General features: G+C 46.7%; 3 protein-coding genes across 4 annotated transcripts in view; 2 read left to right on the plus strand and 1 right to left on the minus strand.

Moving 5' to 3' along the window:
* The window catches only part of LOC147010021 (uncharacterized), an 85,215-nt gene extending 79,743 nt beyond the window's left edge, over positions 1-5,472 (plus strand). Inside the window, exon 4 of the mRNA XM_085861102.1 lies at positions 5,291-5,472. Coding sequence (XP_085717228.1) covers positions 5,291-5,439 — 149 coding nt within the window. The 3' untranslated portion in view covers positions 5,440-5,472. The remainder of the gene's footprint in view (positions 1-5,290) is intronic.
* Positions 1-19,818, minus strand: part of LOC147010023 (uncharacterized) — a 73,556-nt gene that overhangs the window by 35,628 nt on the left and 18,110 nt on the right. Inside the window, exons 3-5 of one of the 2 annotated variants that reach the window (XR_015052674.1) lie at positions 7,127-7,234; positions 6,375-6,456; positions 5,484-5,656 (exon numbers count right to left, since the gene is read on the minus strand). The gene's annotated coding sequence lies outside the window, so the exon portion shown is untranslated. Of the gene's footprint in view, positions 1-5,483; positions 5,657-6,374; positions 6,457-7,126; positions 7,235-19,818 lie in introns of those variants that run through there. The other variant, XM_085861083.1, reaches the window with a different exon arrangement.
* LOC147010024 (uncharacterized) overlaps positions 10,124-19,818 on the plus strand; it is a 102,894-nt gene continuing 93,199 nt past the window's right edge. The window contains exon 1 of the mRNA XM_085861078.1: positions 10,124-10,188. The gene's annotated coding sequence lies outside the window, so the exon portion shown is untranslated. The remainder of the gene's footprint in view (positions 10,189-19,818) is intronic.

Raw genomic sequence — 19,818 nt, forward strand, 5'->3', positions numbered from 1 at the left:
TTACACATTGTGTTTTTATCTTTGGTTTTAGTATTTCCTACCGATGCAAAGTGAGTGCCTTTTTAGCCAACTATTTGTCTTCTGAAGCAAAACTCGCTATATACCTGTCAAGGAAACACAAAATGCAAAATGTTGGTAATTCTGTTGATGTTGTTCACCTTTTTGAAGCCTTGTCACAACAAGTCGACACCTTGAATTTCAATTCAGTGATTTTACACCATTTTTACAGAAGTTTTTTTACACCTTCTCTACAAAGAGTGGCAATAAGGCTGTGATTGCAGGCAATTCATTTGGTTGAGGCTGACGTGATGCATGATATGCAGCCCATGACAATGATTGTTCACACACTAAGTCCTTTTGCAGTCGTTCAGATGCATGTTGAATCCACCGTTCCTTTTGGGCATTGGCTTTCTCTATGTAATCAGCAAAACCTGACGTTGTGGTGTGTTCTATTGTGGGTACTTCTGTTGTGGGTTTCATGTAAACAGCAGGTACAATCGAATACGAATCCGGAAGAACCAGACTTTGTGATGAATTTGAAGTTGTGTTGGACAAGCTAACAGGTTGACTGCGTATAATCCCAGGATGGTCTTTTGTTGGCTGCTGAATGATGCTAATCCCTGTTCCATGAAAGTATCCCTCTGCTGCCGCTGAAGACGGATTATGGTCAAAATTGTCTAACACACTTACTGTGAACAAACCTTTTCTCAACTGGCTTGGACACACCACTCCATCGCTTCTATATTGTGCACACTGTGCGGCAGCAAGTTCGTTTTCAAATTGCATGACATGTTTGTATGACACACTTATCCCTAAGCTGGCCATTTGATCAACTAGTGTCTTGCTCCTAGTTTGAGTATGTAAGTTTAAACCAACATATAAAGGTACTGGTGGTTCACGGTCTGGAGAGTAACGCTGATGTTTTGTCTCAACATTTCCTTTCTTCTTGCAGTTGTGAACCAAGAGCTGTGTGAGTGTCAGGCATGCTTGGGAGTCATTTACTGAACCTGCTAAATTTGGGCCATTGATGAGCATGGACATTAACAATCTTGTACTTGACGTAATCTTCTGCTGACATCCAGGGTTGAATTCGCCACTGAATGTTATAATTTCTTTCAGGATTTCCTCCCTACATATCTTGGCAACTCTGGCAAACAACCTAGCTTCTTTGTCATAATCATGGAACAAGAAAGCGTCTTTGAGTAGTTGCTGAATGCCTGCTGGGAATGCCAGGATTATGTTTTTTTTCCATCAGATTGCTCACCTAGTCCTAGCTGGGAGAAGTGATTGAGGAGTTTTTCTTTTAACCGGGTTTTATTGATGGTGGTATCAATGCCAAAGTCCCCAAGTCTTTTCTCAAACACGTTGTGTATGTTTGACAGTTTGAATTGGTAAGTCCCCTCCTCGGCAGATTCCTCCATGTACGTTACAAGTTCAACAAATACTCTTGAATTGATCATTTTGGCTCGTTGATTCAACTCACGTTGGTCGGCCCTTGTTGGACTATTCTATCGCCTGTAACCACGATAGTCATTTCGGTACTTTGTCAGACATTCTATTTGGTACTTGAGTTCATTTGAGACCAGATCCCCACATAGTATTTTTGCAAGTACTTTGCCGTCTTGCATTTCGGTGGCCATTAACTTTAAATTGTACTCTGCACATTGAGTTGCATATTCATGCAGTTTTCTGGGGCCACTCTCATCACAGAATAAACAAGTGTCCTTGCTTGATCCCGTTGATTGTCGCTTTGATGCGCTGGTACCTGGAGCTTTTTCATCGTCTTGCTGTTTACGTTTTTTATTCAGCTCTCGTTCAAGTTTACTTTTATTAAACTTTTGGTGGCATGCCCAATGCCAAGAAGCGTTGTTTTCTGCAAAAACATTCTGGGGTGCCATGTTCGCCAAAATCAACATCGACCGGCAATGCACCTATCTCTTCGAACTCTCTGACATTGTCAAGAAAGTCCTTATAGACGTCGTCAGCATTGCGGTTCTGTCTGTTCTTTGGACATGAAAGAGGTGAAGTGTATCTACTGTTCTGGCAAATCTTAACAAAAAAACATTTTATAAGCATGCTGTTACAAAAATACCGTTTATATGGTTATCAACATATTTCTGTTTGAAATATCTTAATTGTTATACCATATGTATTTGCAATCGGCCTATCTGGCACATTTTCAGGAACTTGTGTAGAATGGCAACAAAATATTCAAGGAGACTGGAAGAAAGCGTTATTTTAAAATGCGACAAGTAAAAATGTGATCCTATTTTCTATATCTTCTGGGACGTTTTGTTTCCACGCTACATGCTCATGAGCGTCCCATCAAGTAAGCATGCTGTTACAAAAATTCCGTTTACATGGTTTTCCACATATTTGTGTTTGAAACATCTTCGTAGACCAATGATTACTCATAACCTAAGTGATGGACTTTTTTCAATATATTTATTGAGGTCGGCCTATTTCATCAAAAAATTCGTTAGAATTATTTTGCCAGTTACAGACTATATTTATATGGTTAACAAGATATTTGTGCTTGAAAAAAAAAACCATCTATAAAATGCTATTGTTATCATCGTACACACGGTGGCCCTAACTGTAATACCATATGTATTTGCAATAGGCCTATATGACACATTTACAGGTACTTGTGTGAAATGGCAACAAAATATTCAAGGAGACTGGAAGATATGATGTTTTGAAGCAAGAAGCGTTATTTCAAAACACTACATGTATAAATGTGACCCTATTTTCTTTATCTTCTGTGACTTTTTATTTTGACGGTACAGCCTTGTGTGCATGCCAAAGTCTGAAGCCTCGGTTAAGCATCAGGTGTGCTTATATCTTCTTTAATTCTTAGTCATTCTACAGACGTAAATGGACACTAGTTTTACTCTGCTTGCGTTGCACATCATGTGCAGCAAATTTCACCTCCCTACACGTTGTGTTTATTTTTACTTGAAAAAGAAACATTTCTGCACACTGCCATTGAAGCTCAATTTGCAAGTCACCATCTACAATTCCAAGAGGAGACACAATTACTCTTTTATGGAAAATGTTTTTCAAGTTTTTTTATCCTCAAAATAGACCGCAGTGAACACACAGTCACGTTAAACGATTGGTCTTTAAAACCCTACTCAAATTGTCCTGATGAAATGGGACAGGCAAATACACAAATACACATTGTGTTTTATATTGCAAGAAGATAAACAAAGCGACGGTTAAAAGAAAGTCAACACTGTAAAAAAGTTTATTTTGTTTGCACAGGTGAAGTTCACAGCATTTTGTTTTCCAAACAGGAAATTTATTCTTGAAAACCAAAATTTATAAATGCATTGGTAAATAAGCGTAGTAATAAAGAATTATAAAAAGAACTAGAAGCGAGCTTTATAACTGGGGGCAGTTATGCCTGGGTACCAAGCTGCCCTGCTTTGATACAACCATGCTCGTGAATGGACTTGTGACCGCTGATGTCAGCTTTATTAAATTGAATTCAGAATAGGTCGATGATAACATATTTAAAGTTTCACAATTATCTATCAGGTGTGTTTTTTTTAATCCAATGCGGCTGTGATACCATTTGACCAATGATGTTCAAATTTTCAAACAATGTTCCCCATGTCTAGTCAATCACATTGAAAACTAGAACAACACTCTTCAACGTCGCATCGTTGACAGATATGCGTCCACCCACATTATTACATCATTATACATACTTGTACCAAGTTTAAATTAAATCCCTGAACCCAGATTCAAAATATTAAATAATTCTACCTGCCAGAGCATGCATCCGATCAGGTTGAAATTTTCTTTATCATTCCTGTTGCTCCGACCATCATTGGCACAATTTCAGCTTTCTTCAATCTCCATGTCCTCTTGACCTCATTTTTCAGATCCTGGTATTTGGTTATTTTCCTGATTTCTGTCGTATTTATTTCAAAGTTATTGGGAACTGAAACCTCAATCAACAATGCCGATTTTTCCTTTTTGTCTTTGAGCACTATGTCCGGACGCAATGTCCACACTTGATGGGATCATCTTGTAATGCGTGAGCACAATATGTTCATTTTGAAGGATCGGATTTGGTCTGTGTTTACATGAATGTTCTGAATCCGGAATCTTGAAATGTTTACAGATGTGCCAGTGGATTACTCCACAGATGCTGTCATTAATTTCTGTAAAAATTAGTGTGGGTCATCATATGTACCTGGTGATGAGCTGTCACTGAATGTTCTATTGCACACATTGCACTTCTATGGCTTCTCACTTGTGTGTGTCCGCATGTGTATCCGGCGACCTGAATGCTGCCTGAATGATTTAGTGCACAAACTGCAATTGTATGGTTTCTCTCCAGTGTGAGTCCTCAAATGTATCTTGTGTGTTGATGTTTGAGAGAACGATTTACTGCAAATAATGCACTTATACGGCTTTTCGCCCGTGTGTATCCTCGTGTGTTTCCGAAGAGATGAGCTGTCACTGAACGTTCCACTGCACACATTGCATCTATATGGTTTGTCACCAGTGTGTTTCCGCATGTGTATCTGGAGACCGGTGTACTGACTGAATGACCTCGTGCACAAAATGCATTTATATGGTTTCTCTCCTGTGTGTGTCCTCATGTGTATTCGGCGATGTGAGATACCAATGAATGTTCTATTGCACACATAGCACGTATATGGCTTCTCACCAGTGTGTGTCCGAATGTGTACCTGGCAACTTGAGTAATGCTTGAATGATTTACTGCAGATGCTGCAGTTAAACAGACTTTCCCCAGTATGAGTCCTAATGTGTACTGGGCGACTTGAGCTGTCACCGAATGTTGCATTGTCCACATTGCACTTATATGGCTTCTCACTTTTGTGTGTCCGCATGTGTATTTGGCGACCTGCAATCTGACTGAATGATTTATTGCACAAACTGCAATTATATGGTTTCTCTCCAGTGTGAGTCCTGAAATGTGCCCTGTGTGTTGACCTCTGAGTGAACGATTTACTGCAAATAATGCACTTATACGGCTTTTCACCCGTGTGTATCCTTATGTGTGCCTGGCGAGTATGATTTGATGCAAATGATTTACTGCACACGTTGCACTCATATGGCTTCTCACCGGTGTGTGTCCGCAAATGTTTCTTGCATGTTGACTTCTGTGTAAATGATTTATTGCACAACGTGCACTTATACGGCTTCACCCCAATGTGGACCCTCATATGGTCTTCAATGGTACTGAACGATTTATTGCACACAAAGCACTGATATGGCTTCTCCTGTTGGTTGTTATCTTCCTCTGCAGTTTCCACAGGCTGGAAAGGAGACCTTGCAGGTCTCAAGGTATCCACCTCCCCCTCAACTGTTGGGATATTAAAGTGTACCTGTTGTGCTGATTTCTGCTCTCGGGTATCCGAGTCACTAGTGATGGCTTGGGTATCCGTGTTTAGTTGAGTGGATGAGGAGGAAATAAATAGTTTATTGCAATCAGTGTCCTTGTCTGTCTTTTCACAAGTGTCAATATTCACGTGTATCTGGTCAAGACTACATTTCTGTTTGTACTCCTTGCACATCGCACAGTGACTCTTCTGGTATTGCAGCAAAGATCTCTCGGTGATGGTTTGAACATTCTTGGTGCAGGAAAACATCCTGAACATCGTTGTTGATTTATCTGAAGATCGTTCACAAAAAAAAAGTCAGCAAATGTATTGAACGGATGTAAAAAAAGGCATCAACACAATGGTATGGATCTTAAAAATAAAGGAATGAGGAAAATAAAACTTCACTTGGTTATCAATTTATATTTTCGAATTAGACAATTACATGCCAGTGGGGAAAGGGGGAGAAAAGTATCTTACATTCTCTTCTCACACTTTCTCCGAAAGGACCGTCTGGCAAACCCGCCTAATAATTCTCTTGAAGTTGTCACTTTCTTAATAATTCTCTTGAAGTTGTCACTCAAACTCTTGGGTCATACGATTGGTAATGATTTTTCTTGGGCAAACCAGATTTCTAATTTGGCCTCCAAAGCCAGTTACCAACTGGGCATCTTCCTTCATTCAGTCCTTCCTTGGCACACCTGAACTTGTATCCACCTACAAGGCATTCTTCCACAGATTCATGGAGTGCTATTTGCTCTTCTCTCTGGGCTGGAACCTTTGCCTCACACCTTGGAATCTCCTGCGAGGAAGCTGAGTCTTACAGTCCTATCACTTGACCACCGCAGACAGGTCAGTGGTCTCTCTGTCTTGTATCCCTTCCTTTCTGGTCTTGTACCCTGTTCTTTCATGCTTTGTCCTCCCCCCTCCCCCCCCAGGTTTCTGTCAGGCACATGCAGTCCACCAGTAAGCCTTATCATGACACCCGCAAAATCTTGAATCACTGCTCACCTCCACTCATTCGTTCCTCTCCTTTCCCACCTGTGGAACCAACTTTCACATTCTCTTCAATCTGATTCTTCCCTCCAGCAATCTTCAAGAAACAAAATGATCTTCAAGTATGCAGTTGATATACCTGAGTATTGCAATAGATCGTTTGCAAAACATCTCTGATGCACTGACAACTTAGAGTCTGAATATCAAATGTTAAACCCTCTGCATCTGTGGTCACAGATTTCTCAAAAGCATTCTGAAACTATTGATAAGCATATACATAACCCTCAAGCAAGTGTGTATGTGTCCTTTTTCTGATTTTCTTCTTCACACCACTTTTGAATCCAACCTCACATTTCAAATAATATCTGAACAGTAGCAAGAATCACTCTCATCGTTTGGGTCATGAACCCATTGTGCTGTTTTTGTGATATTGGCACAGCCTTCCCCAAAACGAAACACCAAACTCCAGATACACATGGCTGCCATTCAGAAAGATGTCTGTGTGGTAATTGCTTCCCGAACCACCAATAATACACTGAAAAGCAAATTGACTCACAACAATCCAAACAGTGCTCATCAGCTTTTGTAAGCTTTATTAAAGCAGACTGTTATGCTAGTTAAACTGTTTATGAAAATAAACCGTGCTTTTTCCCAAAGCAGGAACGGGCTTCTTGTTCCTGAGACTTCATAAATCTAAATAATGGAATAAGATGCAGGAAAGCATCACAAAGAACCATTCTTGACAACACAAGCCTCAATGTACTCACCATATGCAGAGGAAGAATCTTCATTCAGCTCTTCCTTCACGTGGATGCCATTTGAAGTCCGAAGAGATTTGCCATGGTGGCATCCTGCTTCTTCTAAACCTGTTTCACCTGCATAAAATCCAATGTTTGGTTTTACGAAGGTACTAATATAATTATAATATATTACTGAGGTATAAATATATTCCAAATCACTATTACGAAGATGGATGTACACTGCCCAATATAATAAACGGAGGACATCTCTTGGGGTTGTGTACAACGTCCAAGGCACAAAACATATGGCCCATCTGCAGCATCTTTGCCTGTCAGTCTGTTGGCCTTCCTTCCTTTGTTGTTGGGCAGCTCTCCCACCACTCTCAACTCGGGTAGAGGGTTTAAGAGGATGAGTGTAGAGGAGTAGCAGTCAAAACCTGAATCCTATCCAGGTTCCTCCTGATGACTAAATATTTGCCTGCCTCCTCAGTGATACATGCAACAAAATGACTTACTCTGATAGATCCCATGGTAATCAAATCAATTCAAAACCCATGGACCATGTTACACCTACCACCGTCTAGCGATGGACCTCCCCTCACAACCCCCACCTTCCATGTAACAGCATTGTACGGAAACCATGAGGACAATGCTTTCAGAGGTCTCAGATGACGTTATGAATGAAGGAAAGAACACTCTGAGATTCAAAGTCTGAGCCAATAAGCCATCTGCATGTTCATATGAAACAAGTAAGAAATTAAATTCTTTATGAAACATGAAAGAGTCAAACTGCCGACAAAATTGTGAGCCCAAATAGATAAACTAACATTCTACTCAAACCACCATGAAGGAGGGACGCTACATGCCTGGCAGCCCCCGGTGATTGTTTGTTCCTTCAATTATGCGTGAGAGATATGATTGGGCTTTTAATTATATATACATACTCGTGAGGTACCTGCGCTTGGCACGGGAGGGAGCCCAATAGCAAACAGATAATGTGGAAATGGCAAATGCTAAACCATGAACCAATAAATTCCACATTCCTCTGACACCTTCAGTCAATTGTCAGGCATGGACAACTGGTTCGTGAAGGATTTGGGCAGAAAACTTACCGCAGCTGATCCCAACAGAAGTAAAGTGGTTAATATTTCTATGATGTTAATGGTGAAACTGCAAAAGTCAAATTCGTAAGTGTCACAGGTAGAAACCCTCACATAATTTCCTTATTTCCTCATTTTCCTCATACATACTCCTTTAAACACAATCTCTATATTTTCATTGCAAACAGCATTACTCCAATCATAAATGAATACTATACCTTTAATATAACAAAATACAATGTAACAAACACTCGTGAGGTAAACAAAGATAAATGCCGTTCTGACGTTACATTCGGATAGGGAGCAATTTCGTTCGGATCAAAACTCAAAATCATAATTGTATTGAGGAATTGATGAAACCTCCCACGCACCTTAGAACACAGGCTGGGACCCCAAAACGTTCAACAGAAAGCTTGGTCAGGCTGTCTCAACAACCCTCTCTCAATTTATCTTGTTACCCTGAGTGAATACATTTCCACCAAACATGTAAGCAGTTGAGGTCCCCAGGAGTAGTAGATTAATGGGGTTTCTGAGGCACCCATGCAAATGAATGGGGAAAACTATGAATTGATCCTCGAAAACCCCTAAACAGGAGGCTAATTCCTCCCATACAAATGTATAGGGAGAACTCTCTGACTCGAGACCCCATCAGGACAAAAAAAGAGAAGTATGATTTTCTCCCATACAAATGTATAGGGAGAACTCTCTGACCCGAGACCCATCAGGACAAAAAGAGAAGTACGATTTTCTGCCATACAAGCTCATGTTAAATTGAGACTGTATCAGGGCCCAAAAAAACCTCATACAAATTAATAGGGGAAGTTTTCTTGATCAAGGCTTATTTGGTCAAAAGAGGAGAATGATTTCTTACTCCACTCAAAGAGTGAGCCAACGAATATTTGATCATGTTCTATTTGAGGTAATAAATTAATTTTCCTATTACATTCATCACCATCAAGAGTATGTTCACAAATATTATTTTAGAACTTAGTTCTTGGTCTAAATATCTTTGTTGAGCAGAGATAAAATGATAAACTTCTCTTAATGCTCTTGTTTGATCACCTCCTGAGAACGATTATTTTTTGCAGAAGCCACGCCCGCTTTTCATAAGCCCCGCCCACTTCTCATGAGGTAGTTTCATAAGCCACACCCACTTTTCATAAACCCTGCCCACCTTTTCATGATGTGTTTTGCCTAAGCCCCGCCCACTTTTACTAAGCCCCGCCTACTCTTACATCATTTCCAGTTCATCTCTGACCCACAAAGAAATCACTAGAAAATTCTAGAATGTTATGGTTTTGAAAAATTTCCCAACGAAGGCTTGCCTGGGCTTGCCCAGGAAATTTTCAAAGAATCCTCCATTTTGAAAAAAAATATTTTCTCCATTCTAACAACATTACAACATCTGCCTCACAAGGCTTGCCTGGGGTTGCCCAGGGAAACCAGTCTTTCTGTATAAAAAACTGGTTGCCCAGGGAAACCTGTCTATCTGTATAAAAATACTGGTTGCCCAGGGAAACCTGTCTTTCTGTATCAAAGCTTCAACCCAGACTCCATTTTAAACATTTTTTTACTGACAATGGAGTGCTGTACTGAGCTTGGAGTTCCTTGGAGTTCCTTGGAGTTCTACTAATTGTATGGAACGAAACTTTCAAGTTGATGAACTGGATTCAAATCTCTTATCTGTTGAGGTAAGATTTTATTTTCCTATTTGTAGTTTGATTTAAGCATAGATTCATTTAATAATTAAATCACTTAATTAATACATTATTATTTTCTCTCACAGGAAATTGTATTTGAAACACAAAATGAAAATACTGCTTTTGCCACAACTTGGGACGAAATTGTTGGTTTGGTTGAAGACCTTGTGAGCGACCAAGACCCACAGAACGAGCTCGACCTTGAGTGGGATGATTTTGGAGTTCTACTACTTGTATGGAACTAAACCTTCAAGTTCATGAACTGGATTCAAATCTCTTATCTGTTTAGGTAAGATTTTATTTTCCTATTTTCAGAGTTTGATTTAAGCATAGACTCATTTAATAATTAAATAACTTAATTAATACATTATTATTTTCTCTCACTGGAAATTGTATCTGAAAATACCGATTTTGCCACAACTTGGGGCGAAATTGTCGGTTTGGTTGAACACCTTATTAGCGACCAAGACCCACAGAACGAGCTTGTCCTTGATGACCCAACCAAAGAGTTATACCTTGGAGACCAGCAATATACTGAAAAAGAGTTTTACAGCAATAGTACTCATTGCGAGTTATCAAGACAATACTCACTGAACAGGTTATACCTTGATGAGCCAGAATACAAGTTTTACCTTGAAGACACAAATTTTGAAAAAAAAAATCAGTAAATGAGTTCTGCCTTGATGGTTTAAATAACTACCTTGGAGACTCGGGAAAAGGGTTCTGCCAAGATGGTTCTAAATATGGAACCTACCTTGGAGACTCACAAATTTCAGACATTTTGAAAAATGGAGTTTTCCTTGATGATCCACAGTTATACTATGTGAGATCTATGACTGAAACCCATAAAAATTGGAATAATGGGGTTTTCCTTGATGATCAACAGTTATACTATGTGAGATCTATCACTGAAACCCACAATATTGTTGCGGATTCGCGCCCGCCGGCGTGCGATGGCCACGTAACTCGAATCGCGGCGCGTCGCCCACCGGACGGACAATCCAGTCGTGACCCTCTCGGACTAACGCCGGGAACCAGTCACGGGTGGACCTTTCGGTCTCACCGCGATCGAGCCAATCAGCCCCCGCGTGGGATAGGGTTGCTCGCCAAATTCGAACTACCTAAGTACCCACGCGGAGGGTAGACCGGGCGATCGCACCTCGCCGCAGGTCGACTTCGGACACGGGCCACTTAAGCGACCCGTTCCGACTATCAGAATAACCGAGCGGTGTTATCGTCGACCTCGACGGTTCGATTAATTATCGGGCGTATTCAGCCCACTACCAACCCTTTACGTGAAGCAAGATGGGGATTCAATGGAGGAAAAGACGAAGCGAAGCGGGAGAACAGTTCAACAATAAAGCACGTTTATTCTCGGCACACGGGAAGCACACAAATACAATTCCACCAAATGCACACAAAAAAAGAAAACACAATTCCATTTACACAAAAAGCAAACACAAAAGTGAAAACACAGTGCAGAGCTAATTCCGACTACCGAGCACACGGCAACACTTATACAATTCTACTTCACAGACGGCGCCGACAACACATACCCAAAACCAAGGAAAAGAAATACCCTCAAGAATGAGGTAGGCCTGGGGCCGAGACCAGGTCGGGCCTACCCGTCTGGTGATGAGACGCGGAGCGGCGATGGCCCCGCAACCCGCGGGCCTCGTGGACAGTGCCTGGCAGGGGGGTGGGAACGGGGCCCCCTTGGTCGCACTATCTCAGCGCGGGGGGAACAGGAGGGGGTTGCTGATGCTCGGGGTATAGAGGATCTTTATTATCTGCGACGAGCGTCTCCACCTCGGCCAGGTCGCGCTGCCGGCCTCCCTCGGGCGCGCAGCTCCTTGCACGACGCGAGCACCCTTCGTCCGACTCGCCGCCTCTCCACAGCTCGTCCCCTCCGTTCCGACTCTCCTTCGCCTCGTTCCGACCTTTACGACTCCCTTCTTCCTCGTTCCGACTTCTTACTACTCCTTTCTTCCTCGTTCCGACTTCTTACTCCCCTTTTACTGACGAACACCGTCCTTTTATCCCCCCGTAACTTCGCCTTTGACCCCCTCCCTTTGACCTTTCAACTCGCTCCCCATTGGCCCGACAAAAAGTGGGCGTGAAGGCTTTTTGATCCACAAATTTGCATATATCGATCGCCCTGGGGGCGGGGCCAATTCGCCCCTCGCTCACCGATTGGACGGCAAAAAGTGGGCGTGTGTCGTTTTGGATCCGTTTTTGAAGCAGAAAATCCGTGATTTTGTACACGCTGTTCAACGCGCGCCCTACACGAGTCCAGCATCGGTGCCCATGAGTGGCGCGAGATGACGGTGATGCGATGGTGGCGAGTTGCGACGGTAAAGGTCATGGCGGTTGTGGTGAAGCGGCGTTGTGGTTGGTGGTTGTTGTTGTGGTTGCGATGGTGGCGATTGGTCCAAAATAAAGATAGTAAAAGAAAAACGGCTATCCTGAAGAGTCGCAGCTCGCATAAATGACATGTATTCCCACTAGACAACGGGTTTGGGCCTAACTACACATGCACTTACCGAGATACCTCACCTAAGGGACCTGAATGGTGGTTTGCGAATCTGGTAACCACAACACTACCCCCTTCCCTTTTTACAGACTCGTCCCGAGTCGTCAAATTTTCGTGTGCCATCATGTGTAGTTTTCCCCTAGTACATTTTACCTACGGATCCCTGAGTGCGACATTCATGGTATTCGTGTCCCCAAAATAAATAACCTAAGGGCTGCGTAACTATCTAAACAAACTCACTCACACGGACGACTTAAATAAAATTGCCGGCGCTAGGACAAACATGCCGGGGGCGCACTCATATGTACAGTACATCTTACCTTAACTTACAAATTTTACACTAAACCATGGCCCAGGATCATTGAACTCTGCAAAAGAAAGCAGTTAGCAGGGAGCCAGGCTGCCCACATGCAGTCTCTGACTCAAACAATGCAGGTGACAGGGAACGTGGCTGGCTGCTCACACGCAGTCCAAGGCCTTCCCTTTTGAACTGAACTCAGTGAACCACAACGGTGCATGGGCCGCACAAACGTAGTCTCCGTGCCAGCTCAAGTGGCACACGCAATGAGCACAACGAATGGATGCATGAACGGTTTGAACTGAATGCAGTGAACGCAAACACGGTGCATGGGCTGCACAACGCAGTCTCCGTGCCAGCTCAAGTGGCACACGCAATGAGCACAACGAATGGATGCATGGATGGATGGACGCAAACATGGTGCACGGGCCGCCACTGCAGGCCCGTGTTGTAGCTGCCAACAGGGCAGTTCTCGCAGCTTGCAAACTGTTGCCTTGATCCTGGCGCACATGGAAATGAACAGGGGGGGGCAAAGCAAAATTGAACGGGGCTGGTGAACAGGGGCAGTGGGCATGGCATGGCAAAGGCAGCAGGCAAACGCAGCCCGCAGAAGAAGGCCGCTGCAGGCAAACACAGCCGGCAGATGAACTGGCCGGCACAGGCCTTGAAGAAAAACAGCCAGCAGATGAACTGGCCGGCACAGGCCCTGCAGCAAAACAACAGCTGCCGATGAAGTTGGCCGGCCTCCGCCTTGAAGCAAAACACGGCCAGCCGATGAAGTTGGCCAGCCTTTGCCGTCAGTGGAAGTTGGTGGAGGGAGTGCGGTGGTGCTGGCCACTTGGAAGGCGGGCTCGGACCTACCTACCCGTCTCCCTCCCAACCTATCGCCTTTGCCTGTCACTGTACATACCCACTCCCTTAATTTGTCAAACCCCAATTTAGCCCCAACTTATTTTTTGTTGTTTTTATTTTTACTTCCCCCACTATAAATCGTCCCCTAACCCCCTTTATCGTCCTTGTTCGGCTAACCTATCCTGTCACCTAGCCTACTCCCAACCCCTACGTTCCCTTCCCGGAGGGGAATAAGGGAGAGCTAGCGTCCTGTGTCGAGGCCCAACTCAAGCCTCAGAATGGCCTCCCCAGAGTTCGGCGATCTTAACACCAAGTGGGTCCAGCGGCCCACAACGACAGCGAGGGGATGGATGGTGCGGAGGGTACATCTCCTAATCTACCCTAACCATTTAACTGTTAAACTACCCCGGGGCTTTCAACAAGCGCCTCTCGCTTAAACTATTGGTTCTAACAACCCAGATTCCCGTCGCCTGTGTTGGTGTCCTCACAATTTCGGGCCTCGCCCCCCCAATTTTCTCTCCGTGCCCTCACACGGTCTCCTGGCTGGGACACGTGGCTCCCTTTGGCAGGCACGACCCTCTGCCGAATCTCCCGCTATGGCACCCCCGGGCACTACACTGCCTCCGAGCCTACCAGCTCCCTAACACCGGGGAGTGCCCCCCCTGGCACCTCCCCTGAAACGCACACGTGGCAGGCCGGCCTCCCGGGCCCCTTTCCGAGGGTCACCCGTGCCCACAACACTGCCCACGCGGCTAATGGCGCCCCGGGCCCCCGCACCAAGCAGGCGCACCCGTGCCCACTACTCTATCCCGGCCCCCCCATGGGCCCATGGCCTACCGCGGCCGACTAGCCTGGTGCCCGGGGTACCCACTCAGCGATACTCACCTTTCGCAGCCACGCTCCCAAGCCCGTCAACAGGGCTCCTGCACCCCTCCAAATGGGTCTCGAGCCTACATTCCCACCAACAGCAAAACGACCTCCATTTTTCAATTTGACTAACCCAGCTGACTCACTTTACTCTGACCCCGGGGTCCCTTGGGCGGGAGTCACTCCTCCCCCCAATCACTCATCGCACCATGCATTCCCCATTCACTCCATACACACAGACCCGCTGGCCTCACTCACTCACCAAGCACATGCTTCCACTTCACTCACCAACTCTTCAACACACACACCACTGAACTCTGCCATCCTTCTAACTACCTCCCCTAACTAACTCGTGCTCCCACGTCGTCCCTTAAACTACAGCACGTTCCTTTTAACCTACGTAGCTAAGCTACGTCCCCTCTACACATTCACCAGTCTGTCTCTGTCTCCAAATCAATCATTTTATTTCCCAACCTAAATCTGGCTACAATCCCTCTACCTAATCCATTCCACGGACTCCATGAGGACTTACCCCTGCCCCATGAAGTCGGTCTAGCTAAGCTAACCCTTCCCCCTAACTAGTTTCCATCCTGTGCCCAGGCCAAGGGGGTCTTCCACCCCTTTGCCCAGGAATCCTGTGCACCCGAAAGTGAGGCTTGCTTTTTTTTTTTTTTCATGCGCAGCACCTGCGCGGCAACTCGCGCACTTTGCACCTGCCCGTGACGTCATGCAGCTGCACGTGTTCCTCGTCCCTCCTTGGACGGTACCATCCGGCAGAGATACCCCTCCTGCCGGATTCCAACCCCACGTGCAGCCATGACGTCACCGTGCGCATAAAAAAAAAACACAAGCCCCACGTCTCGAGGGGTTCCCCACGCGAACACATGTGCTTTGCCCGTTGGAGCTTAACACACACGATCGCGTGGAGAACCCGTCCGGTCCAAATCCGTTATCCTGCCTAAACTTTGTCCGTCCGCGGGATCGGCAAATCCACCGCGTGCGTTTCCGGACCGGGACTTCACTCTCGCAAGCGAGCACGTGGCGGTCTCGTGCGTTGCACAGCACGAACCGCGTGCTCACTGCTGGGTGAACCCGGCACGGTCCTCGAAACAACTACAGCCGCTACTCGGCTTTCTTTCTTCTCATGTCGCTGTCTCCGTCTCCATTTCACACACGCACACCTGCGTGTCACGACGCACACAGTCCACACCATCACATTCACACGTGGAGACGCGGCTGCGTGCTCCCGCATGCCAACCGACATCTCCCTCACATACCGCTCTCTCACACACACGGTCTCCCTTGCACACAGCGACCTTGCACACGGCCGTTCACTCACGCGTGCCTCACTACTCTCACACCGTGCCTCATCCACACACGCGGGGGCACTCACCCGCGGTACCTCACTCATACACACGGCGACACTCACACACGCGGTCTCTTCCACACACGGTGCCTCACCCACACACGCGGGGGCACTAACCCGCGGTGCCTCACTCACACTCCGTGCCTCATCCACACACGGCGTGCTGGGAAGCACGTACTCCGGCACCATCGCCACCACACCACTCACACGTGGTGCCTCACTCATACTGGCCGTTTCACTCACACACACGGCCTCACTCACCTACGGTGCCCCATCCACACCCGGCGTGCTGGGAAGCACGCACTCTGGCACCATCGCCACCACACCACTCACACGTGGTGCCTCACTCATACTGGCCGTTTCACTCACACACACGGCCTCACTCACCACACGGTGCCCCATCCACACCCGGCGTGCTGGGAAGCACGCACTCTGGCACCATCGCCACCACACCACTCACACACGGGGTCGCTTCCACACACGGGGACGCACTCACACCTTGCACCACACACACACCGACAACCACACTGTGGATTTGTGTCCCCACAAGGGTCTCCCGGGGCCTCTATACCCCCCAAGCTCTCCGTGCACCCGTCCACAGCACTCGTCCCCTCAACCTCGCAAAGCACGACCGAACTCACCTGGTCGTGACTCGCCTCAGGGGCATACTCCCTCCCCTCGTTCCTGGAGGAGGCCATCCAGGTGCTCGCACCGGGTCCCAGCACGCTCCGCGAGCTCAACCCCATTGTCCTCCACTACCTCCGTGTGTGCGTGCGCGTCACTTACCCCGTCTTCATCGTGTAGTCTTCCCTCTATCGTTCCCATCTCCCGTGTCTCTGCCAACTCTTCACCCTTTACCTCCCTTGTCTCAACTATTATTTCTGTTGTCGTCACCTCGTGTCTCGTCTCACACGTTTTGGTCTCCCCATTTAATTTTTCCCTTTCGGTCATCGTCACGACCCCTCGCCCAACACGTTCCACGAATTATTTTTCACCCGCCTCCACCGCGGGCCTGTCAGCCGTTGCACCCCCACCCAGCTCGTTTGCTCCCACACGTGGAGTCGCCATTTTTATCTCCCCGGTCACGGCCTTCATGCCCGCCTGCAGGCTTCGGCCCATGTTCTGCGTCTCACCCCGTAGCTCTTTCATTTCTTTTTTCATTTGCTGTGTATTCGCATCCATCGTCGTTTTCACTTCATTTGTATTTGTATCCATCTTTTCGTTCATTTGTTTGTTCATGCCTTTCATTTCGTTTTTCATTTCATTTGTATTTGTATCCATCGTCGTTTTCACTTCATTCATTTGTTTGTTCATTGCCGCCAGCATGGCTGTAAGCTGGGCCATGTTGGATGCACTCAGCTGAGCCGTTTCGGCAAGGGTTGGGGAAGGGTCTTGGTGGAGAGGGGGAGGTGTCATACACCGCGGCCGCTGCCGCACCCACCTCGGGCCCTGGGTTCAGTTGGGCGAGTCCGTGTTCCTGCACAATCAACATTTCCTGCTCGGGGATTCCATCCTGGACCATGGATCCTACACATTCTACATCCATTTCTAATACCCCCGGCTCCCGCTCGCCTTGAGACGCCATCTTGCTTCTCGTGAAGGGTTAATTTGAATCGCTCGTAATTTGGAGGGAATCGGGGGTCGCTTCTCTCACCCCTGGACCGATTCCCGTGAATTTAGCCGGAGACAGGAGAGCCCGTTTTCCTGTTCTCCGATACCAGTGCCGCGAGGAGGGCGATGAATTTGTATCGCACGACCTGACACCAGTGTTGCGGTCTTCGCGCCCGCCGGCGTGCGATGGCCACGTAACTCGAATCGCGGCGCGTCGCCCACCGGACGGACAATCCAGTCGTGACCCTCTCGGACTAACGCCGGGAACCAGTCACGGGTGGACCTTTCGGTCTCACCGCGATCGAGCCAATCAGCCCCCGCGTGGGATAGGGTTGCTCGCCAAATTCGAACTACCTAAGTACCCACGCGGAGGGTAGACCGGGCGATCGCACCTCGCCGCAGGTCGACTTCGGACACGGGCCACTTAAGCGACCCGTTCCGACTATCAGAATAACCGAGCGGTGTTATCGTCGACCTCGACGGTTCGATTAATTATCGGGCGTATTCAGCCCACTACCAACCCCTTTACGTGAAGCAAGATGGGGATTCAATGGAGGAAAAGACGAGCGAGCGGGAGAACAGTTCAACAATAAAGCACGTTTATTCTCGGCACACGGGAAGCACACAAATACAATTCCACCAAATGCACACAAAAAAGAAAACACAATTCCATTTACACAAAAGCAAACACAAAAGTGAAAACACAGTGCAGAGCTAATTCCGACTACCGAGCACACGGCAACACTTATACAATTCTACTTCACAGACGGCGCCGACAACACATACCCAAAACCAAGGAAAAGAAATACCCTCAAGAATGAGGTAGGCCTGGGGCCGAGACCAGGTCGGGCCTACCCGTCTGGTGATGAGACGCGGAGCGGCGATGGCCCCGCAACCCGCGGGCCTCGTGGACAGTGCCTGGCAGGGGGGTGGGAACGGGGCCCCCTTGGTCGCACTATCTCAGCGCGGGGGGAACAGGAGGGGGTTGCTGATGCTCGGGGTATAGAGGATCTTTATTATCTGCGACGAGCGTCTCCACCTCGGCCAGGTCGCGCTGCCGGCCTCCCTCGGGCGCGCAGCTCCTTGCACGCCGCGAGCACCCTTCGTCCGACTCGCCGCCTCTCCACAGCTCGTCCCCTCCGTTCCGACTCTCCTTCGCCTCGTTCCGACCTTTACGACTCCCTTCTTCCTCGTTCCGACTTCTTACTACTCCTTTCTTCCTCGTTCCGACTTCTTACTCCCCCTTTTACTGACGAACACCGTCCTTTTATCCCCCCGTAACTTCGCCTTTGACCCCCTCCCTTTGACCTTTCAACTCGCTCCCCATTGGCCCGACAAAAAGTGGGCGTGAAGGCTTTTTGATCCACAAATTTGCATATATCGATCGCCCTGGGGGCGGGGCCAGTCGCCCCTCGCTCACCGATTGGACGGCAAAAAGTGGGCGTGTGTCGTTTTGGATCCGTTTTTGAAGCAGAAAATCCGTGATTTTGTACACGCTGTTCAACGCGCGCCCTACACGAGTCCAGCATCGGTGCCCATGAGTGGCGCGAGATGACGGTGATGCGATGGTGGCGAGTTGCGACGGTAAAGGTCATGGCGGTTGTGGTGAAGCGGCGTTGTGGTTGGTGGTTGTTGTTGTGGTTGTGATGGTGGCGATTGGTCCAAAATAAAGATAGTAAAAGAAAAACGGCTATCCTGAAGAGTCGCAGCTCGCATAAATGACATGTATTCCCACTAGACAACGGGTTTGGGCCTAACTACACATGCACTTACCGAGATACCTCACCTAAGGGACCTGAATGGTGGTTTGCGAATCTGGTAACCACAACAATATTTCTGGAAATTGTGGTTCTACCTTGGAGTCTTGGATAGATGGTTATATTTTTGGAGACTTGAAATGTGGGTTCTGGCTTGATAACTCACAATGTTATACATATCTTGGAAACTCAACAGGAATGTGGTTATACCTTGAAGACTTGGAAAGTTGGATTTATTTTGGAGACTTGAAATGTGGTTTCTACCACTCTTTGGGATCTAAACCTATCGATGTGATTCTTTGTTGGATGGTGCTTGATGAGAGCAATATCAAGAAAGTTCTTCCTTCCCCTTTCTACTTCATCAAACCTGAAAGCCTTAAAAGACACAATTGGAAGAAGAGAAAAAAAACATAAAAAATATATTTTGTTGAAATACGTATTTAAAAAAAGACATTGTGTTGGGTGAGGGTTGGGATTTTGAATGTGAGGGTTGGGGTTGAGATTTTGAATGTGAGGATTGGGGTGGGGGTTTAGATTTTGAATGTGGGGGGGGCTACATACACACACACACACAAACACCAACAAACAAAAGTTAAGCCTTGACTACTCAGTTGAGGATTCTGTGTTTTGGGTTC

The sequence above is a fragment of the Eptatretus burgeri genome, chromosome 17 (assembly GCF_056783735.1).
Source record: "Eptatretus burgeri isolate ZD-2024b chromosome 17, Ebu_testis_v1, whole genome shotgun sequence".
Classification (NCBI taxonomy): Eukaryota; Metazoa; Chordata; class Myxini; order Myxiniformes; family Myxinidae; genus Eptatretus; species Eptatretus burgeri.